The 26748-nt window shown below is 44.4% G+C and overlaps 1 protein-coding gene across 3 annotated transcripts in view; it reads right to left on the bottom strand.

Annotated features, from left to right (window-relative positions):
• Positions 1-350: 350 nt before the first annotated feature.
• Positions 351-26748, bottom strand: part of CHRNB3 (cholinergic receptor nicotinic beta 3 subunit) — a 108435-nt gene continuing 82037 nt past the window's right edge. For all 3 annotated transcript variants that reach the window (XM_077476109.1, XM_077476110.1, XM_077476111.1), the window contains 4 exons: positions 26503-26547; positions 23376-23485; positions 5812-6694; positions 351-661 (listed from right to left, as the gene is read on the bottom strand). In XM_077476109.1, the coding sequence (XP_077332235.1) occupies positions 518-661; positions 5812-6694; positions 23376-23485; positions 26503-26547 (1182 nt within the window). In that variant the 3' untranslated portion in view covers positions 351-517. The remainder of the gene's footprint in view (positions 662-5811; positions 6695-23375; positions 23486-26502; positions 26548-26748) is intronic.

The following is a 26748-nucleotide window of genomic DNA, read 5'->3' as shown; positions in this document are numbered from 1 at the left end:
TTTTGGAGGAGAGTCTTTTTCTGCTGTATTTGTTTAGCTTTAGATAATGTCCTTCAGTTTTTGATTATTACTGGCCAGTTCGACAGAAGGACTTCATTTTAAAAGGTTTTTGGAGAGGCATTTTCTGTTCCTGTAGGAGGAGGTGCCTATCGCTCATGTGCTGTCCTGGAAACTGAATTATCGATAACTGTAACTCTAGATTTTATTTATATACATTTTTGTATACAAGTTTTTTTTTTTACATTTTTATCAAGGATGGAACTGTACATTGTTTATTTCAAGATTTTGAGTCCACCTTAAGTTTCAGAAATGTCTTTCATTTGTGGTGGCAAAATGTTCCATAACCAAAGTGCTACATTGAAACATTTATTTAATAACTGGTCTACAATAAATTTTATAGGACTGACTGAAACATAATATATACTCAAATGTATATGCTTACAAAGTGATGTTGTTATTGGTAAACTGACTGAGAAATTATGAATAATAATTCTCTTCAATATTGTGTGATGGGTAATTAGACATAGACATTGGTACTATTTAACCACATCCTTAGTGCAGGGGTGAAGATAAGAACTGAGCCGGAGATGGAGACCGAAAGAAAGAGCCAGAGGAAGATACGATCAAGAACCTGAGCTACGAATTTCCAGTCTTGCACAACCTAGAGATAAAGAATTCAATGTTAAGTAGTTGTAGTTTTCCATGTTTTTTTTTTTATATTTACGTTTTTTTTTGCGGATTGTTATGTTTAACATTTTTCACCCATTTCTACTAACAGATTGTCCTATATTTCTTAGATATCTACATATAAGGAGATCAAATCACTAAGCTAGCGTGTTAGCAGATTAAATGGCAATGGTATGTTACAGCTTTTAGAGGACATCTATCAAAAACAAATAACTTTCTCTTTTGTTCATTGATGGACACAGCACCTTTAATCTTGACCTTAGGGTTATAATGGCACTTTCAGGAGAGGACTAGGCAGAACATGTAAAAACAGCAAAACTGCACAGTACCACTCAGGGGGCGGTCCTACTGGCTATAACCCCTCACTTTGCTTCCAGGAGCTAATTTTTTCTGCCTAGTATAAGAGAAGGACCTGGCTCCCTGTGGGGACCATTGATCCTGGGAATTTTTCATTTTTTCTGCTTTTTGATTCCCGTGATCTACAATCAACAGCCAGGCTGAGTGACAGGCTGGATAATATAGATCCTAGCAATCGAGCGTGTGAAGACTTTAGCTATGCACTGGTTCAACCACAACATGCCCAGTCGGATCCAGGAGCGGCCGGCGAGCTATATGCTCCGGGGCACACATATGACCGGGCTACTGCTGTCCGTGTCACAGTGTGCCACCCTGTACTGCTTGGGTGATGTGTCTGTCCATGGAATGCATCCAGCAGTCCCTGCAGAAGGGATAAGTATGGTTCCACCTGTCTCGGCAGGATGGAGCAGCTGGGCATTCCCTGGGAGGTCGATTAGGGGGTCTCTCCCTCTCCCTTTCTTCTCTCCCTGTTCCTTTCCCTCCTCCCCATGCTAATGGGCCGCTGTGTGACTGGGCATAGGGGGTGCAGTGCACGTACCTGGCCATGGGTCCTCTGGGGGGGCTCTGGGTCCTGGCAGGGGGTTGCGCTGGGCGGTTGGTGGTCCGCTTGTTTTTTCCCTGGTTTTAGGCAGTTTTTTGGGGTATCTGTGTGTTGCCATGTGGGGACTGGCCGCCGCACAAACCGCGGCCATTTTTTTGTAGCCACATCCAGGTTCTTAACCGCGGCTATTTTCTAGTAGCCTCAGTTTTGTTTTACTCTAGCGCTGGGTGGCTGGTTTAGTCTGGAACTGCGCGAAACTGACACAAAACACCTCGTGGCTGGCAAAGGGGAGAGTGGACGGTGGTAGCACAGTACCTGGGTCAGGGAGGTGAGTCCTGTGGGGGGCCCCCCAGTCTGTGGCAGCTAGGAGGGTGGGCATTTTGTGTGGCTTGCCTTAGGTCCCTAGTGGTGACAGGCACGAGTGGGTCAGCATGGCGTCAGAAACTGGCGCTTCTTCCCCAGACATCCCTGTTATTGCAACTGGTTCCTCTTGGGAAAGCTCTGTGGCAGGCGGCCCCTGTTCGGACATTTCAGAGGATGCGGACCAGGACCATTTGGACAGTGATAATGACTCTGTGTCCAGGTCAGTGCAGGAGAAAAGCGCTAGTAGGAGCACTTATCACGGCGGTGCGGGATACCCTAAAGATAGAGGATACAGCAGGGGCATCTGCAGAGGTGTCAGCCCCTTTTGGGTCCCACAAGCCAGCCCACACTGCTAAGGTGTTTCCCTACCGAACTTATTTTGATAAGTTCATTTACAAAGAATGGGGAAGCCCACAGCGGGCCTTTTTCGCTCCCGAAGTGTATGGCAGTGCGTTACCTCTTTAGGAGAGTTTCCTGAAAAAATGGACATCTCCTCCAGGTTGTTCACCCCCCGGTATAGTATCCAGGTTAAATAAGGTAACCACAATTCCGGTGGAAGGGACCTCTACTTTCAAGGCCCCTGCCGACAGAAGGGCCAAGGTGGTGTTAGCCACGACGTTAGTGTCAAATGCGCTTACTGAATGGGCCGTTGTTGCACCGTGAGTTGGAGAAGCAACGGTTTCCCCGGTCTGCGTGGAACTGGCAGACCAGTTGGTGCAGGGTCTGAAGTATGTCTGTGATGCGGCCTTAGATATGACCCCATTGCTTTCTAGAGCCTCAGTATCAGCTCTGGTTCTACGTCGCCTGATTTGGCTAAAATGCTGGTCTGTGGACCAGGCATCTAAGAAAGCATTGGTGGATTTGTCCTTCCAGGGGGAGAGGCTATTTGGAGCCTTGCTGGATGACATTATTAAGAATGTTACTAGGGGAAAGAGTACTTTGCTCCCACAGTCCAGGAAGGGTAAGGAGCCAGGCGGTAGGCAGGGGCCCTCTTTTTCCGCTCAGAAGCGGATTTTTCGTCCGCCCGGGTTGGCAGGTAAGTGTTCCCAGCCCAACAAGGTGCCCGCTGAGGGACAAAAGCATCCCTGGTTCCGCAAGCCAAACAAGCCTGCGAGCAAATCTGTTGCTGCATGAAGGTTTGCCCCCGCCCCACTCTCGCCCGACTGGGGCCTACTGATCCAGGGGTGGTCCTGTGCTGTCTTGCCGGCGGGGAGAAGCCGAGGAAAGCTGAAAGATCCAGGGGAGGAATTTTCCAGTGGAGGACTGAGCGCAAGGCTGGTGTCTCTGGAGGAGCCTGGAAACTCAGTTTGAGGACGCATCCCGGATCAATATCCTTACAGTATCGCAGGGTCGGCTGAAAGAATCTGGTACTGTATGGTAGTTCTTCCTAAAAACTCTCAAGAATCTCTAAGTTTCAATAACAAGTCTGTGGCAGAGACTTTGTTAGGCATATCATCGGCTGCTAGGTCAAGTGAGAGGGGCCTATCCGGTGACTGCTGGATCCAGTCTGTGGAGCTGTTTGTCTTCTGGATCTGACACCTCTAACCCCCAATTACTAGATGCCTGAACTCCCCCTTATCCTCTAACCCTCTATTGAAGGACTGTGTCTTGTGTTTTTCATTGGTGTTACCCCTAAATAAATCTTCAAAAAGGACCACGTGTCTGATATATCTTCATTTGGGCTACTTTCCACGGGACCCCCCTTGGATGAAGCGGTAACGGTAAGCCCGAATAAAACCAGCAGCTCCTTCGGGGGTTAGTGCTACACATGCTTTACTATATATAAGTTAATTTCTTCTTTTGTTGTTTTGTGCCTTGTTACCAGTGATGTAACTAATGGAGTTAAAGTAAACGGCGTTACTTAACGCCATTACTTTAGAGGGTAACGAGTAATCTAACTGATTACTCTTCCCCTCATGGTAACGCCATTCCCATTACTTGGGCGGCATTAGCGCAATTACATCTACCGCCACTAGGGGTGAACCCGCCGCGATCTGCAGAGTGGATAGGAAGGCCGCGGCTTTAGCCTAGCTCTGGAGCGGTGGCCATCTTGGTGCGCCCTCCGGCCGTTTACAGTGTGATTGCTCCGTCAAATGATGGAGCGATCACTTGTAAACAAACCGGTGTCATGATGAGGCCGGTTCCTCTCTCCCCTCTGTGTACAGATCTGTACAGTGGAGGGGAGAGATCGGATGGCAGCAGCGCTGTGGACTGGATCTGTAGTGCCCACAGCACTGCTCTGTGACAATTGCAGTCACAGCCATCCCTCCATACTCTGCAATTCCCTGCAATACTCTGCCATACCCTGCCAATACTCTGCCATACCCTGCCAATACTCTGCAATACCCTGCCAATACTCTGCCATACCCTACCAATACTCTGCCATACCCTGCAATACTCTGCAGTACCCTGCCAATACTCTGCAATACCCTGTAAAACTCTGCAATACCCTGCCAATACTCTGCTATACTCTGCAATACCCTGCCAATACTCTGCTATACTCTGCAATACCCTGCAATACTCTGCAATATCCTGCCAATACTCTGCAATACTTTGCAATACTCTGCCAATAATCTGCAATACCCTGTCATACCCTGCCAATACTCTGCAATACTCTGCAATACCCTGACAATACTCTGCAATACCCTGATAATAATCTGCAATACCCTGCCAATACTCTGCAATACCCTGACAATACTCTGCAATACCCAGCCAATACTCTGCCATTCCCAGCCAATACCCTGCCATTCCCAGCCAATACCATGCCATACCATGCCAATACCCTGCCAATACTCTGCAATACCCTGCCAATACCCTGCCATACCCTGACAACACTCTGCCATATCCTGACAATACTCTGCCATACCCTGACAATACCCTGCCATACTCTGCCATACTCGGTAATACCCAGCCATACTCTGCAATACTCGGTAATACCCAGCCATACTCTGCGATACCCAGCCTTGCTCAGCCGTACCCAGCCATATTTGGCCAATATTACAGTGGGGGAGATGACGTGGATATTACAGTGAGGGAGATGTATATTACAGTGGGGGAGATTGTGGATATTACAGTGGGGACTACATGGTGGTGGAATTTTCACAGGTTTGCAAATTCAATTATTATTTGCTAATCCGAAAAATTATTCGATCCGTGACTCTGATCCGAGGAACGATCCGATCCGTGAGTTTGGGGGGGACAGATGTATGTGTGTGGGGGGGATGACAGACGTGTAGTGGGGTACAGAGGGGGAACAGATATGTGCAGGGCAGTACAGAGGGGAAATAGACGTGCAGGGGGGGACACGCCCCTTGCTTACAGTAATACTAGACCCGCCCCTTAGAATATAAAAAAAAAGCCACAGTTACTTTGCTGAGTAACTAATTACTTTTCCAATGTAGTAACTGAGTTACTAACGCAATTACTTTTTGGGAGAAGTAATTTGTAACTTAACTAATTACTTTTTTGAAGTAAGATGACCAACACTGCTTGTTACACTTGGTATACTTAGGGGACAAATAAAGCCCCAATTTATGCCTTTACTGAAATTGTATCTGTAATTGTATCTTTGTTACCTAGTATCCTGTACAATTAATATGATCCTATAATTGTACTTACTTTAAACTTTAAGTAAATAAATAAAAAATATTAGTAAATTTAAAAAATGGAAAGTAACTGGGCATGTGCAGTGCAGGGTGAGACCTGCAAAGGAGGCCAACCGAATGTGATCAAGCAGGAAATATTTTCTGACTAAAGTTCCACTTCAAGCTGTTACCTGTTGCTCAGCTATACCACTAAAATCAGCAACACCACCATGTGATTGTATGAATAGCTTAAAGAAAACAAAGTATAATCATACTTACTTGTCTAATAAAATGTTCTTTTTTGACATGTGTCGAAATATATTTTATAGAGTCTGATGCCTTTTCCAGAAAAGCAATTAGAACCCTTTCTCCGTCACTAGCTTGAATATGTTTTCTTTTTCCTGATGGCTTTGATTTTGTTGGCTGCCCAGTATTTTCTGAGTCTAGGAAGGAAAATCGATCAACATGTCCTTTCATACACAACAACTTTGGGAGCTTCTGTAAGAAGAGGCCTTTCACCCAGGGAGCCATTGGATGATATGTTGCTGAGGAACGGTGGTGGACATTAATGACAAATACAGTCACTATTATTGACAACGTAACAAATATCATAATGAATAAAAGATATTCTCCGATCAAGGGAATTACCTTTGAAGAGGATGGTATGATTTCTTCGATGACAAGAAGGAACACTGTAAGAGAAACTAGTACAGAAGTTGACAATGATAATTTCTCTCCTTCATCAGACGGCAGATAGAAAACAAGAACGGTTAAGAAGGATAGTCCCAGACAAGGGACTATAAGGAAAAGAGTGTAAAACAAGGGAAGTCGCCTCAAAACAAAAGAATATGTGATGAATGGATATGAATATATCCCATCTTTCCTCATTCCTTTCAGACCTGTTGCATTTAAAATGTCCCATTCTCCATTATCAAAGAAGTCCTTTCTATCTACATTTGCATCAAGAAGAATGAGATCAACCATATTGCCATCATAAGTCCATGATCCAAATTTCATTGAACAGTTTTGGCGATCAAAGGGAAAATATGTGACATCCATAGTGCAGGAGCTTTTATAACTGGCTGGTGGAGTCCACGTCACTGTTCCATCATATTTTATTATTGCTTTTGTCATCAAAGAGCCTTCAAAACGTCCATCTGCACTGTAACATAACAAAGATTCCAAATATATCAACTGTTTCTAAACAACTCATATTTAGAGTCATTTTAGCGATAGTTCGGTTGATTTACTAAAAATAAAGAGCGCAAAATCTGGTGCATATAAACCAATCAGCTTCCATTTTTTTTTGTCAAAGCTTAATTGAACAAGCTGAAATTAGAAGCTGATTGGCTACCATGCACAGCTGCACCAAATTTTATACTCTTCGGTTTTAGTAAATCAAACCCAGTAATCCAACAGACTCCAGTTGTTTGCCATACTTTGGGCACCTTCATCAAGTGACATGTTTTGTTCATTTTCTATGAATAGATTTTAACACAGAGTCTGCAGGGAACTGGAACATGAGACAGCGCTGCAACTATTAACAAAAATTACTATTTCCTGAATTCAGGAAACTGGAAAAGGGGTAATTTTGCTGCTCTATGTTTGATATCCACCTAAAAAATTTTAATAACTAAGAATCACTTTTTCAAGTGGCATGCATTTATATCTGACTGCATATGTTGGGTGATATTCCCACATAGTTTACATACGTTGTAAGGCTTAAAATGATTGTTAAAGGTGTTTTCAAAAAAATAACAAACATGTCATATTACCTGCCCCGTGCAATGATTTTGCACAGAGCAGCCCCGATCCTCCTGGCTCCTCCCCCCTTCTGAGTGCCTCCATAGCAAGCCACTTCTGCCTATTCAACCACTGTATTCATTCACAAAGTTTTAACATAAGAATAAGAAGCACTACCACTGTAGGAGCTACTGGTGAATAGGGATTCCCCACCCTGCACAGCCAGGCACACCGAATTTCCACAGCACTTTTGAGTCAAGATACAGTCTAGCAGCTTTGTTTTATTAGGGGAATTCAACTTGGATGGGGTTAGGGGTATTATGGGTAGCAGGGTCGGCCCAAGACGTTGTGCTGCCGGGGACCAAGAATGAAATTCTTCCCCACTCCTGCAAAAAAATAAATAAATCATACCCACCAAAAGGCCCCCCACATCCATTAATTTTATATCATGATAACTAAAGGGGACTGGTCATGGCGGTCTACATGTATAGGAGTATAAAGAGGACCTGTCATGGCTCTATAAATGTATGTAGGAGTATACAGAGGACCTGTTATGGCTCTATACATGTATATAGGAGTATAAAGTACGGTGACCAGACGTCCCCGGTTTCCGAGGACAGTCCCCGGAGTGTGGTCCCCAGTCCACGACCGTCCCTGGATTGCAGGCAGGGGCCGCCAGGTCCAACTTTGGGCTGTGGTCACTGATTTTCTCCCCCTGCAGTGCCGAACCAGCCCAATCCCCCCAACCGGTGCACAGCTGATTGCACACAGACACACTGCTGTGCCGGCCGCTCTGCTGAATGGAAGGAAGGAGCAGGGAGGGGGTGGGGAACAGACTGACACTCATGGAGGTGCGTTCAGAGGCCACACTACACTTGACCATTGACTGCAGCCTGCAGAGAGACTACATGTGATGGACAGACAGAACCACACTGTTAAGGTACAGAGAGAAGGGGGGTGTCACAGTATACACAGAGGGGGATTACAGTATACAGAGAGGGGGAATACAGTATATGGGGGGTGTTTCAGTATACAGAGAGGGGGTTACAGTATGCAGAGAGAAAGAGGGGGGGGTACGATATATACAGAGCTGGTACAGTATATTCAGAGAGGGGGTACAGTATATACAGTGAGAGGGAGATATGGTATATACAGAGAGAGGGGGGTATGGTATATATATATAGAGAGAGAGGGAGTACAGAATATACAGATAGAGAGGGGGTACAGTATATACAGAAAGAGAGAGAGGGGGTACATTATATACAGGGAGAGGGAGATACAGTATATACAGAGTGGGGTACAGTATATACAGAGAGAGAGGGGGTACAGTATATACAGAGGGGGTACAGTATATACAGAGAGAGGGAGAGGGGGGTATAGTATATACAGAAAGAGAGGAGGGTTACAGTATATACAGAGAAAGGGGGTACAGTATATACAGAGGGAGGGATTTCAGTATATACAGAGAGGGGGTACAGTATATACAGAAAGGGGGTACAGTATATACAGAGAGAGAGGAAGGTACAGTATATAAAGAGAGAAGGGGGTTACAGTATATACAGAGAGAGAGAGAGAGAGAGGGGGTATAGTATATATATATATATATATATATATAGAGAGAGAGAGAGAGAGGGTACAGTATATACAGAGAGATAGGGAGATCCAGTATATAGAGAGAGGAGGGTACAGTATATACAGGGAGAGAGAGGGGGATAGAGTTTAAACAGAGAGAGGGGAAGATACAGTATACAGAGAGTGAGGGGGTACAGTTTATACAGAGAGAGAGAGAGAGGGGGGAGTTTCAGTATACACAGAGAGAGAGGGGAGATACAGTATACAGCGAGATGGAGATACAGTATATAGAGAAATATATTATTGTATAATTATATATAATATCAATAAATGCATTGAAAAGCATTTATAATTCTAAGAAGTATTTTTTTTCTATCTCATGGACACAGTGTAAGAAATAACGTATATGTCATACAATCATTCCATAAATACATACATACAATATTTTTAAAAATATGTCCCCAGATTTCATTTTAAAAATCTGGTCACCTTAGTATAAAGAGGACCTGTCATGGCTCTATACATGTATATAGGAGTATATAGAGGACCTGTCATGGCTCTATACATGTATATAGGAGTATAAAAAGGACCTGTTATGGCTCTATACATGTATAAAGGTGTATAAAGGGGGTCTGTTAGGGCTCTATACATGTGTATAGGAGTATAAACAGGACCTGTCATGGCACTATACATATATACAGTGCCTTGCGAAAGTATTCGGCCCCCTTGAACTTTTCAACCTTTTGCCACATTTCAGGCTTAAAATTTCAGATATAAAATTTTTATTTTTTGTGAAGAATCACCAACAAGTGGGACACAATTGTGAAGTGGAATGAAATCTATTGGATTTTTGAAACTTTTTTAACTAATAAAAAAATGAAAAGTGGGGCGTACAAAATTATTCGGCCCCCTTGCGTTAATACTTTGTAGAGCCACCTTTTGCTGCAATTACAACTGCAAGTCGCTTGGGGTATGTCTCTATCAGTTTTGCACATCGAGAGACTGAAATTCTTGCCCATTCTTCCGTGCAAAACAGCTCGAGCTCAGTGAGGTTGGATGGAGAGCGTTTGTGAACAGCAGTTTTCAGCTCTTTCCACAGATTCTCGATTGGATTCAGGTCTGGACTTTGACTTGGCCATTCTAACACCTGGATACGTTTATTTGTGAACCATTCCTTTGTAGATTTTGCTGTATGTTTGGGATCATTGTCTTGTTGGAAGATAAATCTCCGTCCCAGTTTGGCCGCGTACACACGCGCGGACTGTTCGCCCAACTTTGTCCGTCCAACAGTTTCGGCAAACAGTCCGCTCAAACTTAGCATGGACGGACATGGCCACACACGACGGACGAACAGTTTGCTGAAACCGTGCGCGATGACGTGAACGGCACGTACGACGGGACGAAAAATACGACGTCCTATACACTGCATTATAGCTTTCGGCGTGAAAATCCTTTCTGAGCATGCGCGCAACTTTGTTTGACGAACAAGCCTACACACGAGCGGACTGTTCGCTGAAACAAGGTTTCAGCGGACAGTTTTACGGAATTTCCGAAAAACCTTGTCCGTCAAACTGTCCGCTGAAACTGTCCGCTGAAAGCCCACACACGAGCGGACTGTCCGCCCAAACACTGTTCAGCGGACAAAGTTGGGCGAACAGTCCGCACGTGTGTACGCGGCCTTTCAGGTCTTTTGCAGACTCCAACAGGTTTTCATCCAGAATGGTCCTGTATTTGGCTGCATCCATCTTGCCCTCAATTTTAACCATCTTCCCTGTCCCTGCTGAAGAAAAGCAGGCCCAAACCATGATGCTGCCACCACCATGTTTGACAGTGGAGATGGTGTGTTAAGGGTGATGAGCTGTGTTGCTTTTACGCCAAACATATCGTTTTGTATTGTGGGCAAAAAGTTTGATTTTGGTTTCATCTGACCAGAGCACCTTCTTCCACATGTTTGGTGTGTCTCCCAGGTGGCTTGTGGCAAACTTTAGACGAGACTTTTTATGGATATCTTTGAGAAATGGCTTTCTTCTTGCCACTCTTCCATAAAGGCCAGATTTGTGCAGTATACGACTGATTGTTGTCCTATGGACAGACTCTCCCACCTCAGCTGTAGTTCTCTGCAGTTCATCCAGAGTGATCATGGGCCTCTTGGCTGCATCTCTGATCAGTCTTCTCCTTGTCTGAGCTGAAAGTTTAGAGGGACGGCCAGGACTTGGTAGATTTGCAGTGGTCTGATACTCCTTCCATTTCAAAATGATCGCTTGCACAGTGCTCTTTGGGATGTTTAAAGCTTGGGAAATCTTTTTGTATCCAAATCCGGCTTTAAACTTCTCCACAACAGTATTACGGACCTGCCTGGTGTGTTCCTTGGTCTTCATGATGCTCTCTGCGCTTTCAACAGAACCCTGAGACTATCACAGAGCAGGTGCATTTATACAGAGACTTGATTACACACAGGTGGATTCTATTTATCACCATCAGTCATTTAGGACAACATTGGATCATTCAGAGATCCTCGCTGAACTTCTGGAGTGAGTGAGTTTGCTGCACTGAAAGTAAAGGGGCCGAATAAATTTGCACGCACCACTTTTCAGTTTTTTATTTGCTAAAAAAGTTTAAATTATCCAATAGATTTCGTTCCACTTCACAATTGTGTCCCACTTGTTGGTGATTCTTCACAAAAAATTAAAATTTTATATCTTTATGTTTGAAGCCTGAAATGTGGCAAAAGGTTGAAAAGTTCAAGGGGGACGAATACTTTCGCAAGGCACTGTATAGGAGTATATAGAGGATCTGTCATGGCTCTATACATGTATATAGGAGTATATAGAGGACCTGTCATGGCTTTATACATGTATATAGGAGTATAAAAAGGACCTGTTATGGCTCTATACATGTATATAGGAGTATAAAGAGGACCTGTCATGGCTCTATACATGTATATAGTAGTATAAAGAGGACCTGTTATGGCTCTATACATGTATAAAGGTGTATAAAGGGGACCTGTTAGGGCTCTATACATGTATATAGGAGTATAAACAGGACCTGTCGTGGCTGTTTACATGTATAGGAGTATAAAGAGGACCTGTCATGGCACTATACATATATATAGGAGTATAAAGAGGACCTGTCATGACTTTATAGATGTATAAAAGGAGTATAAAGAGGACCAGTCATGGCACTATACATGTATATAGGAGTATAAAAAGGACCTGTCATTGCTCTATACATGTATATAGGAGTATAAAGAGGACCTGTCATGGCTCTATACATGTATATAGGAGTATAAAGAGGACCTGTCATGGCTCTATACATGTATAAAAGGAGTACAGAGGACCTGTCATGGCTCTATACATGTACAGGAGTATAAAGAGGACCTGTCATGGCTCTATACATGTAAAGTAATATAAAGGGGACCTGTCATGGCTCTACACATGTTTATAGGAGTATAAAGAGGACCTGTCCTGCTTGTTTACATGTATAGGAGAATAAAGAGGACCGGTCATGGCTTTATACATGTATGTAGGAGTATAAAGAGGACATGTCATGGCACTATACATGTGTATAGGAGTATAAAGAGGACCTGTCATGGCTCTATACATGTATGTAGAAGTAAAAAGAGGACCTGTCATGGCTCTATACATGTATGTAGGAGTATAAAGAGGCCATGTCATGGCACTATACATGTAAGTAGGAGTATAAATAGTACCTGTCTTGGCTCTATACATGTATAAAGAAGTAAAAAGAGGACCTATCATGGCTTTTTACATGTATATAGGGATAGAAAGAGAACCTGCCATGGCTCTATACATGTAGGGGAATATAAATAGGACCTGTCATGGCTCTACACATGTTTATAGAAGTATAAAGAGGACCTGTCATGGCTCTATACATGTAGGGGAATATAAATAGGACCTGTCCTTCTCTACACATGTTTATAGAAGTATAAAGAGGACCTGTCATGGCTCTATACATGTGACTAGTAGCAAAAAGTAAAAAAATATATACATTTTTTCAAAATTGTCACTCTTTTTTTGTTTATAGCGCAAAAAATAAAAACCACAGAGGTGATCAAATACCACCAAAATAAAGCTCTATTTGTGGGGAAAATAGGACATAAATTTTATTTGTGTACAGCATTGCATGACCGCGTAATTGTTAGTTAAAGTGACACAATGTCGTATTGCAATAAATGGCCTGGGGCAAATCCTTCCGATCTGTAAGTGGTTAATCAGGGCTTGGCAAGGCAAGTCCCTCTCAGGCTCTTATGTCTCATACAACTTGTGATGTGTGTTTGTTCTTACAGTTTTGATTTGGACTCCACCACCAGATGTGGATTGTCACCTGCCACACGTTGCGGATTGTCACTTGCCACACGTTGCCGATTGTCACTTGCCTCATCTCCTGCCACACATTGTGGATTATCACTTGCCACGTCACCTGCCACACATTGCGGATTATCACTTGCCACGTCACCTGCCACACGTTGCAGATTGTCACTTGCCACGTCACCTGCCACACATTGTGGATTTTCACTCGCCACGTCACCTACCACATGTTGCGGATTGTCACTTGCCACAACGTCACCTTCCACACATTGCCAATTGTCCCTTGCCCTGTCACCTGCCACATGTTGCGGATTGTCACTTGACATGACATCACCTGCCACACATTGTGTATTGTCACTTGCCACAACATCACCTGCCACACATTGCGGATTGTCACTTGCTCTGTCCCAGAGTGAAGGCAGGCAGCAGAGAGATGTTGTAATGTCTCTGCTGCCCGTGGCTGCACACTGGGGGTGGAACTGCAGTGATGGAAGGCAGGCGGTGAGAGATGATGTCATCTCTCTGCTCCCCTGCCCACTGGCTTGCTGACTGGCCAGCAAGCCCGCTCACCTGCCGACTGGCTCGCCCACTCACTCACCCGCTGACTGCTCCCCCCCTGGCAGCAAGTTTTTTGGCTGTCCGTTCCTGTCACCACGAACAGCAGCAGCACCAGGCTCCCTCACAGGCAGCGGAGCGGAACAGGCTGGCTGGTGGGCGTCAGTTTTCCACCCCCCCTGAAAGTGCCACTTGGTAATGATGGTCCCACCAGGTCCCATCATAGGGCCGACCCTGATGAGATGCCCACTTGACTTTAGCAAACTCTTCATGGACAACATTCCTATGTACAGTCTATTTACACACTTCTCAGCTTCCTCCAGCACATCACTTGCGTGTAGAACAAAATCTCAGACCCAGCTGGCACACTGTTAGATGATCTGACAAAAATGCCTCAGTCAGATAAAGTAAAGACCCATTACAGGCCGGGACTGCAGGCCCCTTTAGGTTGTGTAGCAGAGTCAGTGTTCCGCTTCCATCCCTGTGGCTACTAATCTCACCACCACCTCTTCAGGCACTGTCAGCCCACCTGGCTGCAGCTGCCCCTTTCCTAGCCCTCCTGGCTAGTTATCCCACAGTTCTTTCAGACTGCACACTCACCAGCCCTCTTGGCTGACTTCTCCTGGAGATCTCCTGGTCATGCTGACTCTCTCCCGCTGTCCTCAAACCTGCTCCCGTGCATCCAGGACAGGAATTCCTGCATGTGTTGTAAAGAATTCCTCTAGCACCCAAGCCCCAGGCCCAATGTCACACCCCCCAAAGCTAAATCAAGCACTACACATAGCCTCCATGTAAACAGCCTTATATAGTGTGGGGTGTGGACTTAGTCCCCCTGAGCCATGATTGGCCAAAGGTACCCTGCGTTTGGCCAATTATGGCTCTCTTAGCAGAGGGTGCTGTGATTGGCCAAAGCATGCAGGTCGGGTGCATGCTTTGGCCAATCATGATACAGCAATGCACTGAGATCTCGCACTGCATTGTGGGGCATTCCATGGTGCTCAAATTTGCCGCAAATGCCCCATAATGTTCGCTCTTTGGTGAATGGCGAACACCCAATGTTCGAGTCAAACTTATGTTAGACCCGAACATCAAGCTCATCCCTACCCCTCTACAGTTAGAACACACACTAGGGAACACAGTTAACCCACTGATTGTCCCTAGTGTTAACTCCTTTCTGCCAGTGACATTTACACAGTAATCAGGGCATTTTTATAACACTGATCGCTGTATATTTGTCAATGGTCCCAAAAATGTGTCAAAAGTGTCTGATCTGTCCGGCATAACGTCACAGTCCCAATAAAAATTGCTGATCACCACCATTACTAGTAAAGAAATAATAATAATAATAATAAAAATTTCATAAATCTTTCCTCTATATTGTAAATGCTATAACGTTTGCGCAAACCAATCAATATATGCTTATTGCAATTTTTATTACCAAAAATATGTAGAAGAATACACATCGGCCTAATCTGAGGAAAAAAATAGCTTTTTTTTAAAAAAATTGGGGGTATTTATTATAGCAAAAAGTACAAAATATTGTGTTTTTTTTAAAATTGTCGTTCTTTTTTTGTTTATTATGCAAAAAATAAAAATCCCAGTGATGATCACATACCTCCAAAAGAAAGCTCTATTTGGGGGAAAAAAGGACGTCAATTTTGTTTGGCTAGAGCGTCGCACGACCACGCAATTGTCAGTTAAAGCGATGCAGAGCCGTAGCGCAAAAAAATGGCCTGGTCATTGCGCAGCCAAATCTTCTGGGGCTGAAGTGGTTAACACAGACAAGTGAAAAGCATTTTTTGTCTATGTTGCTGTTGGAGAGTTACCTTTACTTCCTGTATGTTAAAACATTGTCTTATAACCACTGTTCACCTTGGACCACTTGTTCCTTTGTAATAGCTATCAGAAAAGGGTGTTTCACCAATATACACATCAAAATAAAGTGTAAAGCTGTCCTTGCTCCACACAGGAGGGGAGGAAACCAAAGTTCGTATGTAACTCATTTGAGCAAACTTGTACTGAGACAATTTAGGGTTTGAATCACTGCATTTACATAATTACAGGAATCTTTTAATTGTAATCTTGTCAACCAAACTCATGTGGCCGCTGATACACAAACAGTTTCTTCTTGCTTTATAGAAGTTTCCTTTTCTAACCTTAAAGCAGTATTAAAGTGTAACTAAACCCACAGCAGTAAAATTAGTCCGTGTATGCAATAAAGCATGCTTGTTATACTCACTGTGGAACCAAAGGGGTTAATCCTCTGCATTTTGTAAAAAGGCTGTTTGACCCTGTCTTCTCTGATCCACCCCTTCTTTTACTGTCCCCAATCCATCCACTGATAGTACAGAGCCTTGGAGGCACTCTGCACATGCTCAGTTTGATGTGTATTGCTAGAGAGTTTTTTTATTTTTTGGGAGGGTGCGTATGATTAGCACAGGGCCAATCAGCACTATCCAGACAGAGGATCAGGGGTCATGCAGTCTCATAGGACAGTCAGAGGTTAATGAAAACTACAAGCTTTACAAGCTTTAACCAGTGTACCTGATAGGAGACTGAGTTTATGAGGCCGGCCTCTCTTATATCTCCTGCCATGGACCCACTGAGGATGAGACAGAGGAAGCTGAAGCACAGGAGGGACACGAGTGTCTGATGTTGATGATTCCGGGCTGGCAGCTTATCAGGGCTCTAGAGACTGGAGCATGCAATGGTGTGCAGAGCTGAAGTAAAGTCTCAGGAATAGCCAAGGTCGTCAGCAGTATGGATGAGCCCAATGTTCGAGTCGAACGTAAGTTCGACTCGAACATCTGGTATTCGACTGTCTGCCGAACAGCGAACATTATGCGGTGTTCACAGCAAATTCGAAAGCCACGGAACACTGTTACAGTCTATGGGACACTAACATGAAAAACCAAAAGTGCTCATTCTAAAGGCTTATATGCAATTTATTGCCATAAAAGTATTTGGGGACCCGGGTCCTGCCCCAGGGGACATGTATCAATGCAAAAATATTTTTTTAAATGGTTGTTTTTTCGGGAGCAGTGATTTTAATAATACCGTATATACTCGAGTATAAGCCGAGATTTTCAGCCTCTTTTTTGAGGCTGAAAGTGCCCCCCTCGGCTTATACTCGAGTCATCGCTGTCTGCCCGCTCGATCAGCGTGTCGAGCAGACAGACAGCGGCCATTCTATGATTCAAAAGCCGCGCCTCCGGCTCCGCCTTCGCCTGTGATAGGCGGAACACTGAATTTCCCAGCAGCCTGTGTTCCGCCTATCACGGGCATCGTCTCATCCTCGTACTACGGACGAGGATGATACGACGTCTGTGATAGGCGGAACACAGGCTGCTGGGAAATTCAGTGTTCCGCCTATCACAGGCGAAGGAGGAGGCGCGGCTTTTGAATTTTACAATGGCCGCCGACGAAGAGGGCACGGGACGGAGGCAAGGCAAGGCAAGGCAAGGCACGGCACGGCACGGCACGGCACGGGACGGGACGGGACGGGACGGGACGAAGGCAAGGCACGACACGGGACGGAGGCTCGGGACAAAGGCTCGGGACACAGGTAGGCTGGACACACACACACACACACACACACACACACACACACACACACACACACACACACACACGGATGGAGACACACACACACGGATGGATGGATGGATGGAGACACACACACACACAGGGATGGATGGATACACACACACACAGGGATGGATGGATGGATGGAGACACACACACACAGGGATGGATGGATGGATGGATGGAGACACACACACACAGGGATGGATGGATGGATGGATGGAGACACACACACACAGGGATGGATGGATGGATGGACACACACACACACAGGGATGGATGGACGGACACACAGGGATGGACGGACACACAGGGATGGACGGACACACAGGGATGGACAGACACACACACAGGGAAGGACAGGCATGTCTCACCCTCGGCTTATACACGAGTCAATAAGTTTGCCAGTTTTTTTGGGGGTAAATTGGGGGCCTCGGCTTATATTCGGGTCGGCCTATACTCGAGTATATACGGTACTTAAAGTAAAACAATAAAAATTAAATATTCCTTTAAAAATCATGCCTGGAGGGTGTCTATAGTATGCCTGTAAAGTGGCGCAGTTTTCCTGTGTTTAGGACAGTACCACAGCAAAATTAAATTTCTAAAGGAAAAAGTCAAAACTGATTGTGGCTGTAATGAATTGTTCGGTCACGGCAATATATAGAAAACTCATTGAAATTTTTTTTCAAAATCCCTCCCACTCCCAGTCCATTACCAGGCCCTTTTGTCTGGTATGGATATTAAAGGGAACCCTGTGCCAAATTTAAAAAAAATGGCGTAGGGGTTCCCCCCAAAATCCATACCAGACCCTTCAGGTCCATCCATACCAGACCCTTATCCGAGCACACAACCTGGCAGGAACACGCCAGGTCAGCAACAAGGAGAGCACAAAGGATACGATCAGGATACAGGACACAGCTAATGTTCGGTCAGCAAAGAATAGCCCATCTGGTGCCAAGAGGAAGCTTGCCCACGCGCGTGGGCATGCACAGCCATGTCCATGGACTCCCGCACGCATGCGTGTGTCTGTTAGCTGTTCTTTGGCACATCTATGTGCCAGATGTCTCACAGAGATTCCCTGACAACTGCTATATACTGCTGATGAGAAAAGATATTTAGCTCTTTATATTTGCTAAAATAATTGTATTTCCATGTTCTGTGTGATGTGGGAGACCAGATATAGTGATATAGTGATATAGTGAAGGCAGGGTCCTGGGTTTAGTAACACTTTAAACCCCAAAGCAAACATTTATTATATTGCAGCTTACCAATTCTTAGATGTGGTGGCAGTATTCATTTTCTTTTCAGGCTTTTTCCTTATTTTCACCTGGGGATCTGGCCATTTAGTCTGTTGTTTTTCAAAAGAACAAGTTCTCTTGCAGATGTAGCAGTTACAGGGATGAGACAAACCATTTGCTTACAATGATCAGCTTTTATTTATTCACAAAAATAAAGAAACTATAGCTGTAACTGCCTTTGTTAGTGTATCTAAATTTTCCAGTACACTCCCCCCCCCCCCCCAGACTGGCAATGCTGTCTCCTGTGCCCCCTGTTCTCATTCATCCAGAGTGGGGGCATTCTAATTCAGGAGGCATGCTACTGGCCAGATCCGCAGGTGAAAACAGAGGGAGAAAAGGCCTATAAAAACGAAAATAATGCAGCCTCCACATCTAACAATTGGTAGGCTACAATATATTACATTTTTGGTTTTGGGTTTAATATCACTTTAAGACCCCTTTCACACTGGGGAGCTTTACAGGTGCTACAGCGCTAAAAATAGCGCCTGCATAGTGCCTGTAAAGAGCCACTCCTGTCTCTCCAGTGTGAAAGCCCGAGGGCTTTTACACTGGAGAGGTGCGCATGCAGGACGTTAAAAAAACTCCTGCAAGCAGCATCTTTGGAGCGGTGAAGGTGTATACACCGCTCCTTCACCGCTCCTGCCCATTGAAATCAATGGGGCGGCACGGCTATACCGCCGGCATAGCACTGCTGCAGCATCGCTTTGCAGTTGTTTTAACCCTTTCTTGGCCTCTAGCCTGGGGGAACAAAAGCCCCCCGCTAGCGGCTGAATAACGCTGTGAAATTGATGGTAAAAATAGCGCATTTTACCACCGACGCCCCCACCGCCACATTGTGAAAGGGGCCTAAATTAAAATATGAGTATGAATTAATCCAGGTTCTCTATGAACAGTGCCTTAGATATTAGGCCAGGATATCACACACTAATTAGAGTAATTGTTTTTGTATATCACTTGTAGGGATGAGCTTCGTGTCCGAGTCGAACGTACGTTCGACTCGAACATTGGCTGTTCGGCCGTTCGGCGAATTCCGAACGTTTGGGCCGTTTGCGTCAAAATTCGAGTGACGCGCGCGCGGACCACAATGCACTGCGGTGGCGCAGTGCATTGCTGACCCATGATTGGCCAAGCATGCACTGTGACCCCGCATGCTTGGCCAATCGCAGCGCCGGCAGCGAGGAGAGCCATGATTGGCCACAGGCATCCTGCCTGTGGCCAATCATAGCTCAGGCTGTGTAGTGCACGCCCCACACTATATAAGGCCGCCTTTGAGGCGGCCTCGTGTAGTGTGTTAGTTAGCATCTGAAGCAGTGGGTGTTCTGTGTACCTTCAACACAGTTACACACCAATCGTTTTTGGCTGATTTCCTATCTTGCTGCTGTGTAGTGGTTGTTGTCTGTGCCCTGACTGCAGTATACACCACTATATTCACCTCACCTATATAGCTAGTGATCTAGCTTTAACCACTTAACAACTGCCCATTGCCGATTAACGGCTTCAGGGCGGTTGTTTAACTCTGAGAGGCCGTTAATTAACGGCCTCCCAGAATTCTGCTCTCGCGCGCCCCCTGGGGCGCGCACTCGAGAGCATCCGTGACCGCCGGGTCCACAGGACCCGGCGCATCACGGATCACGGTAAACGGCCGCTCATAGCGGCCGTTTACCACGTGATCGCTCCGTCAAATGACGGAGTGATCACTTGTAAACAAACCGGCGTCATGTTATGACGCCGGTTCCTCCCTCCCCTCTCTGTACCGATCGGTACAGCGGAGGGGAAAGAGATCGGTGTCAGCAGCGATGTGGGCTGCATCTGCAGTGCCCACATCGCTGCTCACCGAATTTAACCCCTCAATTCCCAGCCAATACTCTGCAATACCAGTGCATACTCTGCAGTACCCTGCCATTACTCTGCAGTACCCCGCCATTACTCTGCAGTACCCCGCCATTACTCTGCAGTGCAGTACCCTGCCATTACTCTGCAGTACCCTGCCATTACTCTGCAGTACCCCCCATTACTCTGCAGTACCCTGCCATTACTCTGCAGTACCCCCCATTACTCTGCAGTAACCCCCATTACTCTGCAGTACCCCCAATACTCTGCAGTACCCGCCATTACTCTGCAGTACCCGCCATTACTCTGCAGTACCCCCAATACTCTGCAGTACCCTGCCATTACTCTGTAGTACCCCCCAATACTCTGCAGTACCCTGCTATTACTCTGTAGTACCCCGCCAATACCCCGCCAATACTCTGTAATACCCTGCCATAAATTGCCATACCCAGCCATACTCGGAGATACCCAGCCATACTCGGTGATACCCTGAAATACCCAGCCATAGACGCCCCCCACCCCTCACCGCCCTCCGGTGCTTCTACCAACTCGCCAGTACGATCAAAGCCAGAATCTTTTTTTTATTTTTTATTTCAGGCTTCCCAGCCTAGAGGTGAGATGTGGGGTCATATTGACCGCCCAGATTTCACTGTACAGAGGACCTGTCACCCCATATTCCTATTACAAGGGATGTTTACATTTCTTGTAATAGGAATAAAAGTGATCAAAAATATATTTTTGGGGAAAAAAATGTCAAACTAAAATAAATAAAGTAAAATGAACAATAAAAAAATAAAATAAAAATTAAAGCGCCCATGTCCCCATGTGCTCGCATGTGCCACACATGTGAGGTATCGCCGAGAATGTTAGAGCGAGAGCAATAATTCTAGTCCTAGACCTCCTCTGCAACTCAAAACATGTAACCAGTAAAAAAAAATTTAAAGCGTCGCCTATGGGGATTTTTTAAGTAGCGACGTTTGGCGCCATTCCACGGGCATGTGCAATTTTGAAGAGTGACATGTTTGATATCTATTTACTCAGCATACCTTCATCTTTCACTTTATGCAAACATTGGGCTAACTTTACTGTTTTTTTTTGTTTGTTTTTTAAGCACAAAACAGTTTTTTCCCCCAAAAAAACGTGTTTGAAAAATTGCTGTGCAAATACCGTGTGAGATAAAAATTTGCAACGACCACCATTGTATTCTCCAGGGTCTTTGCTAAAAAAAAAAATATATATAATGTTTTGGGGTTCTCTGTAATTTTCTAGCAAATAAATGATGATTTTTACATGTAGGAGAGAAATGTCAGAATTGGCCTGGGTGCTCCAGAACGCCTGATGGCGCTCCCTGCATGTTGGGCCTCTGTATGTGGCCACGCTGTGTAAAAGTCTCACACAAGTGGTATCGCCGTACTCGGGAGTAATAGCAGAATGTGTTTTGGGGTGTAATTTGTGGTGTGTGTGTGTGAAATAACCTGATAATATGACAATTTTGTGGAAAAAAAGGAAATAGGCCGTCAGTACTTCAGGTGTGATCAATTTTCAGATATTGGCACCATAGCTTGTGGACTCTATAACTTTCACAAAGACCAAATAATATCCACCAATTTGTACTTATTTTTACCAAAGATATGTAGTAGTATGAATTTTGGCCAAAATTTATGAAGAAAAAATGACTAATCTGCTAAATTTTATAACAGAAACGAAGAAAAATTTATTTTTTCGCAGAATTTTCGGTCTTTTTTCTTTTATAGCACAAAAAATAAAAAACTGAGAGGTGATTAAATACCACCAAAAGAAAGCTCTATTTGTGTAAAAAAAGGACAAACATTTCCTATAGGTCCAGTGTTGCATGACTGAGTAATTGTCATTCAAAATGTGAGGGCACCGAAAGCTGAAAATTGGTCTGGTTATTAAGGGTGTTTAAGTGCCCAGTGGTCAAGTGGTTAATAATAGAGCTTGAAGTCAGTAGTGTTAGGAGATAGTGCGTGCTGTCTGCGTGCTCTGTACCCAGTACATACCGCTATAATATAGGGCAGGCCCCTACTTTCAAACATCCAACTTACAAACATCTCCTACTTGCAAACGCAAGGAGACAGCAGCAAGTGAGATGAAAAAAGATGGACGACAAAACAAATTATACAGGGGTGATAACCCTTCCCTATGTTTTCCAAAAAGCTTAAAAATCGTTTTTTTGACTGGAGCTACACTTTAAAAATGTACCGGTTGAAAATGACAAACAGATTCAACTTAACACAACAAACCTACACAGTCCCTGTCTTGTTTGCACCGCCTGTATACTGCTGTTCTGAGTATATAGGGCCTGGGGGCCACACGCATTTCCTTTTTTTAATATGGGTACGGGGTTCCCCTTAATATGCGTACAAGACCCAAATAGGCTGGTAATGGGCAGGGAGGGCTACCCATGCCATGTTTCTCAATGATTTTCAACCATATTGCAGGAACCAGATATAACATTAAAACCGCAAGCAGTTTTAAATGGTGTTATTTCCGTTTAATGTCATTTTGTGCAGGGACTGTTCTAAACACGGGAAACACGTGGCACTTCACAGGCATACTACAGACACCCCCCAGGCACCATATTTAAAGGAATATTTCACCTTTTTTTTCACTTTAATCGTCATTAAAATCAGTGCTCCCGCCAAAACGGCAGTTTTTAAAACTTTTTTTTGCAGTGACCCATGTCCCCTGAGGCAGGAGGCAGGTCCCCAAACCCTTTTTAGGACACTATCTTGCATATTAGCCGTTAAAATTAGCACTTTCCATTTCGAACGTTCGAGTCCCATAGACTTCAATGGGGTTCTAACGTTCGTACCGAACGCGGGGGTCGTTCGTAAGTTCTGGTGCGAACCGAACCGGGGGGTGTTCGGCTCATCCCTAATTACTTGGTAAGAGAACAAAACATTCTTACTTTTCAAACAAGACAATGTCAGGAAGCCACAATGACTCAGAAGGCACTCTAATATAGGTAATTCCACCATAATCCTTAGGATTCCATTTTAACTTTAGGTCCACCCATTCCTAAGGAAGAAAATCACAGAAATGCAATAAATATTAATGGATTTACAGTGTGTGTGTGTGTGTGTGTGTGTGTAGAAAAAAAAGAATGCACTGCTTAAAAACAGAATTATATTGTAAAACGCTGTGTAAACTGTTGGCTGAAGGGAATGTAGATTGTCTAGAGGTGGTTTCTTTTTAACCCCTTGATGTCTGTTAAAGTGTGATGTCCAATCCCCACACAGGCCTAGAAGATTAGCCCATTGAGACAATGACACAAAACAGCAAAGTCTCTCCAAGCAAATCTAATCTTTATTCTTTGGTGTGAATATTTAAAGGGGGCTTTCAGAAAGTACCGCCCTTTGAACGTTTCATACAGATTATCCAATCATATACAAGTACAGCCTACAACAAAAGTGAAACTAGTGATTCCTCAAAATCATGTGCTTTCCAAGAAACAAAACAACTGAAAGAAGATAACAGTAACATGAGAAACCAAACTAGATTAGCAAAACTAGAGCATATATATTTGTGAAGTGGATGTTAGAGAGACACAAAATGGAAACCGAATTTCTTAAAGAATGAAAGCGGTTAAGCCAAATATCCCTTCATTGGCGCTATATAAATCCGGTATAATAATAAAAATAATATGCATGATATTGGATTAGCAAGTTGTGGGACTTTAAAAGACAGCTAGAGGTGCAACCATCTTCCAACCATTGAAAGTGATCCTGTTTACCATGTCTGGGTCACCCAAGCATGCATATTTAGGCCCGGTTCACACCGCTGCGGGGGGAGATCCGGATGTGATTCGCACAGCAAATCACATCCGATCTCCGTAGCGATGCGAGTTCAGCCATACAGATAGTATGGCTAAATTCGCAGCGCTCCCGCAGCAAACTCGCACGGGACCCTTTTTTGGGTCCGCAACAGAATCGGATTGCATGGGGGTTCACACCATGCGATCCGATTCCTGTGCGAGTCGGCAGATCGCACTGCGATATGCTGACGGATCTGGGGGTGTCATTAACATAACATTGACACTCCCAGCCGTCCGCATAGGGCAGTGTGAACTGCCGGCGGGAGGTGTGCGATGCGGGTAAACGCCGCGGATTCGCGGCGTTCCCGCATCGCTATAGTGTGAACCCGGCCTTATGCATATGCACCAGGGGGAATAAGTGCAGCTAGAAATGTTGTGAGTTCAATGGACTTTTTTTTTCTTGATTTGTAAAATTAGCCAATATTGCTTGATATGTTCTGCGGTAATTAGCTTATACATTATGTCAGGTCAGAGTTTTCATTTCCAATCATTTTTATTGCAAAATGTATATGGTATATAAAACCATAAACATTGTCAAATAAATGTCAAAGAGCCGAAAACGTCCTTCTATACCATTATACACCATAATGTAGTGACCGAGGAACAGGAAAATCGAGAATAACTTGGCCTAATGTTCAGGCTCTGCCTAATAGAGCAACCACATATTTAAAGCTGTGACCCTAGAAATATCAGCAACTGGTTACTAAGATGAGATAAAAAAATATAAATGAAATAATTGTGAAGTAACATTTCAATAAACTATAGTGCAATCATAGCAATGTAGGTCTATATTTTAAAGAACATCTCTGAAATACAAACTGTACTGCTGTACTGAGAATCCTCTTGACTTAGAGGCGCAGAAGGCATTATGATATCCATGTAGAGGTGTGTGGGGTTCCACCCTTACATCTGGGAATTAAGTGGCTGAGAGGGTGGGCTTTGGCTGTGGAAGAAACACTGTCTTCCAATTGATTCCATTCATTGGAATATCTTGAAGCTTGTGGGCCCCGATGCAAAAGTTGACCTGGCTCCCCCCCCCCCACTACCACCTGCCGCTTCCATTATATGCCAAGATGTTCCTGCTGCTGGTTGCCTGTGCACACAAGGTGGGGCCAGACAGGCCACACCATAAGCTGCCAAGCGAAAGTGGTAGGCTTGTATGTAAAAGAGGAAATGGGGCCTGGCTTGGCATGGAAAAGGGTGGGCGGGCCGTGGGCGGGCCGTGGGCGGGCCGTGGGCGGGCCGCCCCCCCTGATTTCAAAATTCACATACCAGCCCACCTCTTTCACCCAGCAGCTCAGAGTGTGGCCTGCCTGGCCTCACTTTGTGTGCATGACATGTTGTACTGGGATGGGCAGGGGAGGGAGGATGAAGGGCCTGCATGTCAGCCTGTGTAGGTGAAATTCGGAAACTCAAAAGGCTGGACCTGGACCCTGGCATGGGCATCTGTGTTTACTAAATTACCTATGCAGGGTGATATGGAAAGTGTTTTCTCCAGTGACACAGTGTAAGGGCTGGTTCACTATAGTTACAGGCGCTTTGAAGTTACTCATGTTCAACGCTTACTGTAGAAGATACTTTCCTTTTCTCTCAGTATCTGATTTTGCTCCCCCACTACCAGCTGTGAATTGACAGCTTGTCCCCGTCTAATCTGTAGCGTAAATGTAGAGCAGGTGTACAGGAAGAGGGGAGACATCAGAGTGCTGAAGCCTGAATTGAATGACATTACTGCTTCTCTTTGAGGATGGATTGTTCCAAAGTGCTTGCAGATGCAGAAGTCAGTAAGAGTTTCTTTAAAGCAGATTTGCGGCTCATAGAAAATATGTAAATATGTAAATCTGTAAATGTCCACAGCCTGACCACAGTTCTGCTTTAAAGTTATTGAAAGTTGTACTGTATTCCACAGTTGTCTGCAGTTGAGAGTGTAAAGGGTACTATAACAATAAGCCTGAACATATTTAATGATTGTGGGCATGGGTCTTCTTTAGATATTAGAATCATTATTTTGGATGCTTTGCCCAGTGTGTAATTGTACTATATGTACTTATATAGCTTACTGTTTTCCCAAAATAACACACAGCTAAGAATGTAAATAATAAGTATTTACATATTATAATATCAATCTTCTAGATCCACTTAGCTGTAGTGGAACAGTAGTATATGCAAGTAGTATATACAATATGTATGTGCTTTAAAGGTCAAGAGGCATAAATTATATTACCTGTCTCAGCCAAACATTCGTTGTCATCAGCTGTTTCTTTTCATCCTGTCAAGAATATAAAAGGAAATGAGATATATATTTTTGGAGAGAGAAAATAATAGGAGAATACAGAAGTACAGTGCCTTGTAAAAGTATTCATACCCCTTGAAATTTTCCACATTTTCTAATGTTACAACCAAAAACGTTGATGTATTTTATTGGGATTTTATGTGATAGACCAACACAAAGTGGCACATAATTGTGAAG

This window comes from Lithobates pipiens, unplaced genomic scaffold, assembly GCF_037356315.1.
Source record: "Lithobates pipiens isolate NorthernLeopardFrog02 unplaced genomic scaffold, aLitPip1_a1.2 Scaffold_13, whole genome shotgun sequence".
NCBI lineage: Eukaryota > Metazoa > Chordata > Amphibia > Anura > Ranidae > Lithobates > Lithobates pipiens.
This window is presented reverse-complemented; position numbering and strand designations above follow the sequence as displayed.